This window comes from Marmota marmota, unplaced genomic scaffold (genome assembly GCF_001458135.2).
Source record: "Marmota marmota marmota unplaced genomic scaffold, marMar, whole genome shotgun sequence".
Taxonomy (NCBI): domain Eukaryota; kingdom Metazoa; phylum Chordata; class Mammalia; order Rodentia; family Sciuridae; genus Marmota; species Marmota marmota.
In genome coordinates, this window is record NW_026000207.1 from 3,558,526 (window position 1) to 3,570,527 (window position 12,002).

The 12,002-nt window shown below is 42.5% G+C and overlaps 1 protein-coding gene across 1 annotated transcript; it reads left to right on the forward strand.

Moving 5' to 3' along the window:
- The first annotated feature begins 1,174 nt into the window (after positions 1–1,174).
- Positions 1,175–2,138, forward strand: LOC107158880 (vomeronasal type-1 receptor 4-like). The gene has a single exon (XM_015505364.2). The coding sequence runs from the start codon at positions 1,191–1,193 to the stop codon at positions 2,136–2,138; it is 948 nt and encodes a 315-aa protein (XP_015360850.1). The 5' UTR covers positions 1,175–1,190.
- The last annotated feature ends 9,864 nt before the right edge of the window (positions 2,139–12,002 follow it).

Below are 12,002 nucleotides of genomic sequence, written 5' to 3' on the forward strand. Positions count from 1 at the left end.
ATGATTATTACAGGTGTCCAACACCACCTGTAAGATGTGCATCTTTATGCCTGTCCATAATATTCTGATTGGAGGGAACTCATCATTTGGGCTAGGAATCTATAGTGGAGCAGAATGCATGTGCTAGGGGTATAGGAAATCTCTTCTCTGCCGGTTCAAGTTTCTGTGAACCTAAATTTCTCCAAATGATAAACTCTGTTAAATTATGCAGTCAAAGGACCTCAGAAATTCTGACATTTCAATGTTAAAATGAACATGTTTTCATGCCACATAAGCCAGTTTGCATTGGAACCTCCTATTGTGATGACATCACCCATTTCTCTTCCTTGAAATAGTTTTTTTTTAACTTGGATATTAATTTAGTCATATACATTTATCTCTTTAAAAACCAGTGAATATTTTGTTTCTACTCTAAATTCTGTTATCACATATCGATGCTTTATGTCCCAATATAAGGACCTGGCTTGGGAATGTGGCACAATTCCTATGTTAATTGTCATTGTAGTTGGGCTCCAAACACACCTCCAAGTGAGTCATGGGATAGTTATCCTGATGGGGAGCCTGTCCTGCCTCATTGCTTGTGACCCACCAGGGGACAAGTGTCTGCAGTACTAAAGTTCCCTCGATGTATCTGCAGTTATTAATCTATCTAAATGTTCATTTATAATTGATATTACATGTAGAATAAACCTTTATAAGCAAGTGGAAACATTTTCCTAATAAGAAGTTATAAAGTAGCACTCATCAGAAGACATTAGCAATGCAAAAAAGCAGAAGTAAAATGAGCTGATTGGTAGAAGAACCCTGCTCACTAGCTTTAGGGAAGCTTGGTGGTTCACATAGCCTCAGCCAGTTTCAAGGCTCCTTACTGCACTGGATCAGTTATGAATTTCTGTGCCCAAGTTCTCCTTGTCATCAGCAAAGTCATATCAGCACCTGCCTCATGTTGTGAAGATTCCAGAATCACCATGTGCTGCCTTTACAGCTGGGATTTATACACACTTCATGTCTCAACTATTCATACCAGGCTCATTATAACCTGTTAGTTAAAATAAAACATTAAGAAAGCTTTCAAAGTGGAAACTCTGGGGAGTGGGCAATGCTGGGTTCTGTTTGACAGGACATGTGCAGTCCAGGCCTCCTGTTCCCCCTGCAGGACCTGCTGGATGGGACAGCAGGGAACTGGCAGGATGGCAGCCAGTGATGTGGCTGTAGGCATCATCTTCCTGGCACAGACTGTGGTTGGAGCTCTGGGCAATTCCTCTCTTCTCCTCCATTACCTGGTCCTTTACTTCACTGGGTGCAGGGTAAGACACACAGACTTGATTCTTCAGCACTTAATTGTGGCAAACTTGTTAACTCTCCTGTGCAGAGGAGTTCCCCAGACAGTGGCAGCTTTTGGAGTGAAAATTTTCCTCAGTGATGTTGGTTGCAAGGTGCTTTTCTATCTTCACAGGGTGGGAAGGGGTGTGTCCATTGGCAGCACCTGCCTCCTTAGTGTCTTCCAGGCCATTAAGATTAGTCCTGAGGACTCCAGCTGTTCAGACCTTAAACTAAATATTCCCAAGTACATTGGCTCCTCCACATACCTGAGCTGGGTCCTGTACCTCCTTGTAAATGTTGTTTTTCTTATGCACATGACTGGGAGAAGAAGCAACAGAAATATCACAATCCTAAAAGATTTTGGATACTGTTCTGGTGTTCGTCAGGACTCAGCCACACACTCACTGCATGCAGCATTGCTAACCTTACCTGATGCCCTGTGTGTGGGGCTCATGCTCTGGGCCAGCAGCTCCATGGTGCTCATCCTGCACAGGCACAAGCAGAGAATGCAGCACCTTCATAGGTCCAGCTCCCCCAGGTCCTCCCCTGAGTCCAGAGCCACCAAAACCATCCTCCTCCTGGTGAGCACCTTTGTCTCTTTTTACACTCTTTCCTGTATATTCCAAGTTAGTTTAGGTGTTATTTATAATCCCAACTGGTTTGTGGTGAGCACGGCTGCGATCATCTCTGGGTGTTTCCCAGCTGTCAGCCCCTTTCTGCTCATGAGCAGAGACTCTACTGCATCCAGGATCCACTCTTCCTGGGTGCAGAATAGGAAGAATGCCAGTCATGTGAGAAAAGTATACATAATTTAGTTTTGTACAATCTCATCTCCACAGACTTAGTGATAAGGCAGTGACACTGTAAGAGTACAACACACGCACACACATTTGCATAGTGTGTTATGTGTGTCTCTGCATCTACCTGAGTGTGTCTGCCCATAATTCAGATAATGTTTATTATGCATAAAACAATATTAGAATATTTTATGTAAGTTTTGCAAATTCAAGATTTTAAAATAATTCTCATTTACTAATGGCAATGTGCTTTAATATAATGTTTATTTATTGGATGTTTGTCTTGCCATTTTAGTTGATTAAGTGGTTAAAATGCAATGGATATATATATTTTTTACCTAATTCAATTCTTAGGTCTTAGCTATTTCTGGAGTCAGATGTGCTACTGCTGTGCCTGGGGGCTTTCTTATCTCTGTCTTTTCTCTTGGAAAAAAATGTCCAGATATATTTACTCAACTAAATTTGACTAAAATCACAATTAGCCTTCAAGTTGATACAATCATGAACGCACCTGGGAAGGATTTATTAACAAACTTTGTGCTCTTCATGACACTTGTTCTATGTTTAAATATCTGTATTGATTCCTTCTCTGCAATTTATTCTCATAATTCCATACTTCTCCCTTTTTATTTCATGATGTGTATTGAGTATATCTTAGATCAGCCTAGAAATGATAGTCCACATGTGGATAGTCACACAGTAAAGATATTTAGAATGTTTGGCCTCTTCCTTTACAATATAAGACTGTTGTATATTAACCTGTTTACCTTCTTTCAATGTACTTTTAATTGATCCTGTTTCTTTAAAATAATTTTATGCAGGGGTCATGATTGGTCTGCTCAGTGAGTTTCACTAACTGACCACAGCTCTGCAGGCAGCTCCAATGTCCAAAAGAAGCAAGGTCCCCCTCACTGGTGCCCCCTCATTCCTCTCCACTCACTGTCCCTGGGTGACCACGATGTGACAGCTAACTACATGGTCACTTTCTTCCCTTTGTATTCTGTATAAATGGATCCACACAGCACAACTTCTTTAGTGTTTGACTTTTAAAGTTCCATATGCCTGTTACCTTCTCTTCATTTTCACAGTTAGTGACAGGATTCCACTGTGTGGGTCTCCAGCAATGAATCATCCCTCCCTTGATGTCCAGGTGGGGCTTCAGTTTGGGGCCTCATGGATAGTCTTGCCATGAAAGTTCTGCCTCATGTTGGAGACACAGCAGGGCTTTGTATTGGGTGTAAGTGTGGGAAGAGTTGGGTCTCCAGCTTGCACGTATACACAGGTTGATTTCTCCTCATTTCCACCAAATGCTTCCAATCAGTTTTCTAAAATCCATGTACATATTTCATAAGAAAAATCTCTTAATTTCAAACTATACAGCTTGATATATTTACCTTGATTCTTATGTCTTTGTTGTTGTTTTATTTACTCAGGACAGGGACACAGATGTGTAGTGGAGCACCTGTTATTTACCACCTCTCTGATCCTAGTCCCTTCTTGGTTTCCTTGGTGACTCCTTCCCACTGTCCCCCTAGAGCCTTCCCTGGCCTCTGTCCTGTTGCCCCTTGTCCAGGTTTCCATTCTCCCTCTGTCTCAATCTCCCCCTCCCACAGTTTTAACCTCCTTGGACCACTGCCTACTTCCACGATCTTCCTGCCCCAAACATGCTACTCACCCCTACAACACCTTGTTCCCTAAACCCCTCATGGAACTTCTGCTGTGACTTCTACAAACCACCAACTTTCACCCTTTTGCCCCAAATCTCCCCATCCCCACTTCCTCCTTCATTCTCATAAATCCTGCCCTCCCCTCCTTGGCATCTTCAGTGCTCCATACCCTTAAGTCCCCTCCCTGCACTTTGCCCAATGTCCTCAATCCCTGTAATGCACATTGACTCCTCAGCTTCATGTAACACCATCTCTTTTCTTTTCAGATCCTCTCTCCTGCTCTCTATGCTGCCATGTCACAGACTGTCTGCCTCACCCTCTTACCATCAACACCCTGTCCCTTTACCCTTCTGGATCCCACTGTCCTCCACCCAAGCAGTGTCTCTCCTACAAACACTGCAGCCTTCTCACCAGATTTTTTGGTGTTAGGTGCTCACACTCATACCAGTTTTTAAGGATGTCTCTGAATTTGGATGTTGAATGTCCCCACAGATTAGTGTATTAAAGGCCTGAGTCTGGGGGATGGACTCTTTAAGATGGGGGACCCAGTGGGAGGTCCTCAATCCCTGGCTGCTCCCCATGAGGAAGACTGTGGGATTCCGGCACTTCCTCTTCCTGTCTGCTTCCTGCCTGCTGAGGTGAATGGTTTTGCTTTGCCATAAACTCTCACTCTCATGTGCCACCTTGCCACAGTGCCAAAGTAATGGCACCAATGGGACATGGAATGGATCTTCCAGAGTTATGAGCCAAAATGACCATTTTCCCTTTCTGAGTTGATTATCTCAGGGACTTCATCACAGGGAGGGAAAGTTGACAGAGTTATATGTTACTTTATTCCCACAGGACTTTTTTATGGGTAAAAGGATTAAAGTATGGCAGGGGCTCTATCACCCAGAGTTGTAGTTATGTAACTCTTCTGTATATGGACAGGTCATCAAGACACATACCCGATGACTATGTAAGTTATAAGAATGTGCATGTGTATATCATTGGGGGTATTATGAATATGAGTGGTGAGGGTGTAGTGCCAAGTTTCTGCAAAAATGATTGAACATGCTAGTGACTTTGTGTATGTGAGGGACTGTATGAACATAAGCATGTGAGTGTATATGTGTATTTGAGTGTGGATTCCTGCATACACATATCTGCATTTCTGACAGTCTAAATTAGTGTTTGTAGACTTAGACCTATATCCTTATATTCCTTAATCTACATTTTTTTTGTATATGTAACCACAAAACCTGACAGGAACAACTTCCAGGAGGAAATATATATTTGGGTCTCACTGTGTGAGAGGTCCAGTCCATGGCTGGCCAGTTCCTTTGCTGTGAGCCAGAGGATCATGACATAAGAGCATGGTGAGGAAAGAGCTTGCCTAATGGAAGTCAAGAAGCAGAGAATGATAAAGGTGCCAGGGACAAAATATAAAGCCCAAAGTCATGCCTCAGTGACCTCCTTCCTCCAACTATGCCCTAAGTACCAATAGTTACTACTCAATTGTTTCAAATTTGGATGCACTGATTAGGGCAGAGGTTTTGAAATCTCATCATTTCACCCTAAAGTACCCCTGCGTTAACACAGGAGATCTTGGGAGATGCCTCATATCCAGTCAAAAACATTCCACCTCTGGCCCTCATCAGCTCATGTCCATGTCACAATACAAAGGGCATTTAACTCACCTCCAAGAGTTTCCATAATCAACAGTTTCAGCATCGTCAAAAATCCAAGCCTATAGTCTCATCCCAGACTCAAGACCAGCTCTTGGCAATGAGCCCTTTGAAAATCAAAAGGAAGTCCTATTGACTATATAATGGCACATAGTAAACTTTTCCATTCCAAAGGGAGAAATCAGGGAATAAAAAGAAGGGATGAGAGCAAAACACAGCTGGCAAGCATTTCCTATGTATCTGAGGCACATGGCAATGAAATGTTATCTTCAAAGGGTTGGTGTAGCTCTGTTCTTGGGGTCTTGCCATTTGTAGATGACGTGGTCTCTCTTAGACTGCTCTGTCCATAGCTAGCAGCTTATCTCAGCAGACATTTCACATTACTGGCATCTCTAAATCCAGGGACCTATTTTTTAAAATATTTTTTTAGTTGTGCTGTACCACTGAGCCACATGCCCAGCCCCTGATCCAGGGATCTTCATTCTAACTTCAGCTTAGTTTTACAGCTTAATGCATTGCCCTATCAAGGGCTGCCTCAGTGGATTCAAGCCCTGCTACACTTTTCCTGTCCTCCCATATCTTCCTTTTAAATCTCAGTAAGTGCCTCCATGATCTCTCAATTCCATCATCTTGCATTCCTGCCATGCCCTCTCTCATGGATGACACCAAACTTTTCCACCAGGTCAAGCATTAGATAGGCCCCATTGGGCTGTGGCTGCTACAGTACTCTAAATATGTGTACAAGTGAGCATGGTGAATAAAATCCTGTGAAAATGACTTCCTAAGAATCCCTACATGTGAACATTGTCCCTATAGTCTCTTCTCAATAGTTTTCTTTTCCAACCTCTGAGCCTATGGTGGATGGGTCCCACTAATACCTGAGAGGCCCTCAAGAAATTTCCTCATTATGTTTTTGCAAAGTACTTAATTTCCCTTTATTGGCAGTAATCTCTTCAATAACCACACTTTCACTGGTGTCAATTTTTACATGTGCTTGTCTGACAAAACTGCAAGTTTTAAAAATACTTCCACTCTACTTTCTGCTCCTGCTTCTCCCAGTCTGCCACACCCTTGCCAATGCCTGAATGTTGTGGTGCCTGGAAATGCTCCCCACCAATTTCAATAGTACATCATCATAAAATTTGGCTCCACACAAAGTCTCAGGACGTGAGCAAAATGTAACACACCTGTCTTCCAGCCAAATTTCCACTCTTTATTCCTCTTTGAGGTTTCATGCACACAGTCCTTAAGTTGCACTCTTAGCAGCACTCTGATCTTCTGACTTTGCACCAGAAGCTCCCATGCAGCTCCATTTATAACCATTTTTAACCCCCATTCTGTCTCCACCACTATCTGCACAGATGAGATTGACTGGGTTTAAAAGAGCTGGCTGCAACATTAAGCTAAGAAAGTGGCAAAAAAAATCACACAACACAGAGAGCAGTTTCTTTTGTTTTGTGTTTGTTTTGTTTTGTTTTAACTAAGTTTATTTTTATTAAATCATTTATTCATTCTAATTTGTTATACATGATGGCAGAATGCAAATCATTTCATATCACACCTATAGAGCATAATTTTTCAAGTCAATGGCTGTACACAAAGCATTTTCACACCATTCGTGTCTTCATATGTGTACTTAGGGTACTGATGTCTAACTCCTTCCATCACCATTCCTACTCCCTTTCCCCCTCCTTCCCCTCCCTCTCCTTTGTCCTATCTAAAGACTCTCCATTCCTTGCATGCTCCCCCACCTCCATCACCATAATGAGTCAGCATCTCATATCAAAGAAAACATTTGGCCTTTGATTTTTAGTTTTTAAACCCAGGTTGGGATGGCTCTGTGACCTTAAGGGTCAGCTTCCACACTGGAAAGAGAGTGTGTGAACCCATATTTTCTTTAATTTATAGCAGGGACATCAGAGGCAGGGATAAGGATTCAAGGGTGGAGGTTGGCTTCCTGATGTCTTGTGGTCAGCAGATTGACTGACATCTTGGCAAGCCACACCCATCTTGGGTGCTGTGCGGGATGTTAGGCAGAGCAGGGGGGAGGCACACCTGCATCACAGGATCCCACCCTGATAGATTTTGCAGAACCAGGCCTATGCCCTCATCTGGCTACTATGCATCATAGTTCATACTCACAGCCCATGGATGCCTTGTGACAATGCTGTGTCTCCAATCTTTTCCAAACACCTTACATATAGCAGTTCTAGTGTCTTGTGAATGACATGGTTTTACCAGTCACAGCATGGATCCCACTTCTCAGTACCAATTTCTGTCCCACTTCTCAGTACCAGCTTCTCATTGCTGAGACCAAAATACCTTGAAACTACCAAGATGAGGAAATTTTTATGTTGGTTCATGGTTTTAGAAATTTAGTTTGTGCTTGACCAACTCCATTGCTGCGGATTTGAGGAGAGGGATGGAAGGCAAGTGACTCAACTGAGATGGAAATTCAACCAAGAGATTTTATTGGGGGGTTGCCTGAAGGGAAAGAAAAGGAGAGGAAGAGAGCAGCTGCCTCAGCTTAAGAAGGGTTGCTTTGGTGATGTGGCCGGTGCTGATTGGCAGGGTGACTTGGGAACTTTAAAGGCCAGCCCCAGTGATGTCATTCCCCCAGCCCTTGTCCACATGCCTAGAGTTGCCACCCATTTAGTCCACTCAAATGTGGAGGGACCTATTCAGTTACAGCTCTGATAATCCAATTATTTCACCTGTGCACACTTCCTCAGTAACACAGAAGATTTGTCAGAAAACTCATATTTGAACCATAAAACCATGACATGACTATCTGAGGTGATTGGATCATGGGCCTGTAACAAATAACAAATTGTCTGTTGGGAATAACCAAGGAGTTAATTTCAATCTTTAAATTATCTTATTCTTATCTCAATGAGATTCTGGGCGGAGAATGACACTCTCTCCATAAAAAGTGACATAAACTGCCTGCATTGACCATGAGGGGCAAATCAGTATTTTGCATGTGGATCTCTGCCTTCTAAGTCCAATATTCTCACCATATAGATGATGCTCTGCTGACCAGACAGAACCTTCAGTCTGGTGAGGTCTGACTCAAGTGGTAACTCCTCTCAAATTATTGTTTTTCATATTTCATACGGTGAAGAAAACTTGGATTTATGGCTTCACATTTTGGAGTCTGGCAAACATCATTAACCCAGAGATGCCCCTAAGGATGTTGACTTCTGAGAAACCAGACACATGTAGTTACCCTGTTTGTTTTTGTGTCCCTGTCACTTGGGAAGGAATCCAGGGCCTTGTACATTCTAGGCAAGTGCTCTACCACTCAACTATAACCCCAGCCTAACACACTGTTTTAAAAGTCAGCTATTAACTTTCTACTGAGCTCTTGTCTAAAGAGAAGTCTGAGCCCTATGACTCTGATCTGATATTCACATATTAAGATATGTCAACTGAAATTCTACCACTAATAACGTTTTCAATTTTCCTCCGTATTTCTTGCCAACTACAAATAGTGTATTGAACAACAACAACAAAAACACAAAAAACAAAACAGATTAGTTTTGGCACAAATTCAAATTTCCAAGAAAAATGTTAGGGTTAATGGACATGTCTTGACCACAGCTACTGCCTGAGGTAGACTTTCTGGCTCTATGTGGCTCTTGTCTTAAGTGGAGCACCCTGAAACTTTACTTATGTACATGGACTTTGTGAACTAATGGGCATGGACTGAGTTCTCTCTGTGTTGATATGAGCAAAGACAAACTTTGAAAGGAGGTCATATGTTAACACAGTGAGGATACCAAGAAATTAACTACCTGGGAAAACTTCAGGTTTTCAAGACTGTGGCTTTAGTATCAGTGTCAATATTTCTGTGGGTGAAGAAAGGCAGATGGTACTTGGGTCACGTATAGAATAGTGAGGTAGATATTCTAAACTGCATGTGTAAATACAATGAATGGACTGTGCTGTGATGGAGAACAGAGAAGATTATCTGCTGCAGGGCAAATGGTAGGTAGCATCAGAAAAGGCAGTATGACAGGGCCTGTGAGTCCAGCTTTCCATTTCTCATTTTCCCTACCCTTCAGGATCCTTTGGGGCTCTACATACCTCTGCAGTGGAGCATGAAATGCTGAGTGAACCTGCCTTCGCACAGAAGGCTGCCTGAGATCCAGCTGCTGCAGGTAAGGAGAGCTCTCCCTTCCTTCTGAAGAGACTTAGTGGCTCAGAGAGGAGCTCTACACAAGTTACATGCAGCATGTGTTTCATTTTCTCTCTACCAAGTGGGGTTTGTTTTGTTTCTCTACCACAAAGAGATGGATTCATTTATATCAATATTTCAACAAAAATCACTGGACTAAGTTAGGTAAGGGAACTCTAGAACCAGCCTTAAGTATGACCCTCCCTTACTTGTTCCTCTTCCCCTTTTTAATGAATTTTGTTGGAATAAAAAACACATTGAGATGGAGCCTGTGAGGATGTACATATGATCTTTTGAAGACAGGTGTTTGAGAATGACAGGCATTAAGTTGGGCTGAGGCTTGTGCAGAATTCAGGATCCCTCTGTGTAGTGGATGGCTTCTGGGGGGGGGGGAATAACAGAGTATGTCCATGGCTTTGAGCAGAGCATCAGGAGAGGAGGCTCCTCACAGAAGAGAGTCAACTCAATACTTGTTTATCATATGCCTACCACACCAAGACGTCTGGATCAAACCTCCCTGATAGTGCTGACCTGAGAAGCAACACAGAGACTAGGGAAGTCTCTGTTCACATGGAAAAGAGGAAGCTCTGGCCTCAGGAAGCCCTGGAGCTTCATGCACCAGGAAATTTCTGCCATGTTTCTCAAGACACTCGAGTGAGATTGGATTGTCAGTGCCCCATTCCTATTTTTTCAGCATCAATGCAGAAGTAAGGGTGGAGTCGATGGAGTACTGAAAGTTATGGGTCTTTCTGGTTTGACCCTGGTGTCTGCCAGATTCCCCTCAAACCCTCCCAGAGGCTGTGAAAAAATCTGAAGATAACAAAAACTGAAATTCTTTCTTCTCAATGAAAAGTCTTTAGAGGAGGCTCATAGGTGCACACAGATAAACCCAGCCTAATTCCCTCTTAAGATTGGAGCCATCTTGTCAAAGTTACAAAAAGTTCATTTGTGTTTTCTGTAAAATATTAGGACTTCTATTTGGCCTGGCCCTATTTTGATGTTTTAAACTTACTTGGAATGCCTGCCCAGGCCTTGAACTCACCCACACCTGGCTTTCCCTGACCAGATAACAACCCTCTCTGACATCTCAGCAGCATCTCATAAATTCTGGTGTTGGGATCTGAATTTACTCCCTAACTTGAAATATTGTGGAGTTTAGATCATTAACCTACTATCTGCTTTTTGAATTATGCTTGTCAAAATCCTGTTAGCTGTAAGTTCTCAAGACCCCCCCCCTTATTTTGCAACTTTTTGAGATATAAAATCTCTTCCTTAGGGAGCTGGGGCTGCTGGTCTCTAGCCCATGTTAGGACAGTCAGCCACTGATCAGCTTCTTTTGTGTACACAAAATATAAACTTGCTTTAATTTGTTTAAAATTGGAGTTGGTGATCTTTTCTTTGCTGCATCAGAGTTTAACACATACAAAGAGCATGGATTTATCCTCCTCCATTATCTGTCCATACATGGGAATTATACATGAAGGATTTCATCTTTGAGTTTTATGCAGTTGTTTGTGTGTGACCTGAGAGCAGTGGCAGGAGGAGTGGTTGACTTTGGATGCAGAATTGCTGGATTCTACCATTGGTCCTTGGAAATTTCCCATGAGGTGGCACTATAATAATAATGTTTCCCAGTGGCTCGAGTGGCTGAGTCAGGAGGCCTCTTCCAAACAGATACTGGCCTGAAGCATAATGAAAACTCAAAGCATGTTCTTGTTGAACCCCAACCAAAGTAAAGATGACCAACTCCAATTTTAAATCAAATTTAAGCAAGCTTGTTTGTGCACACAAAGAGAGCTGATCAGCGGATAGAGACCAACCCCCCAGCTTTCCAGGAACAAGGTTTTATAGCACAAGTTGCAAAGGAGGATGTCTGGAGAACTTAAAGCTAACAGGATTTTGACAAGCATAATACAAAAACAGATAGTAGGTTAATGATCTACATGGCTTAACATTTCAAGGTAGGGAATGAATCTAGATCCCAACATCAGAATTTATGAGGCAACACTGAGGTTTCAGAGAGGGTTGTTATCTGGTTAGGGGGAGCCAGGATTTATGAAGTGCCAGTAAGGTTTTAGAGAGGGTTGTTTTCTTCTCAGGGAAAGCCAGGAATGAGTGAATTCAAGGCACAGGTAGGAATTCCAAACAAGTTTAGAAATTACAGTAATTTATAGTAAAACAGAAATTAACTTTTCATGACTTTGTGATGATGTGGCTTCCAATATTAAAATGGAATTAGGCTGGCATCTGTACAGTTCTGGTATCTGTACAGACCCTGGAGCAATTGGCAGCCTCTCCTCATCTGTGTCTGGCCCACTGCAGGTGTAGTCAGAGCAACTGGTGCTGAGCTAAAGCACAGGTTGTCTGC

What these genes read in the sequence shown, in the direction of transcription:
- LOC107158880 (XM_015505364.2), top strand. Translation starts at nt 1,191, where the DNA reads ATGGCAGCCAGTGATGTGGCTGTAGGCATCATCTTCCTGGCACAGACT.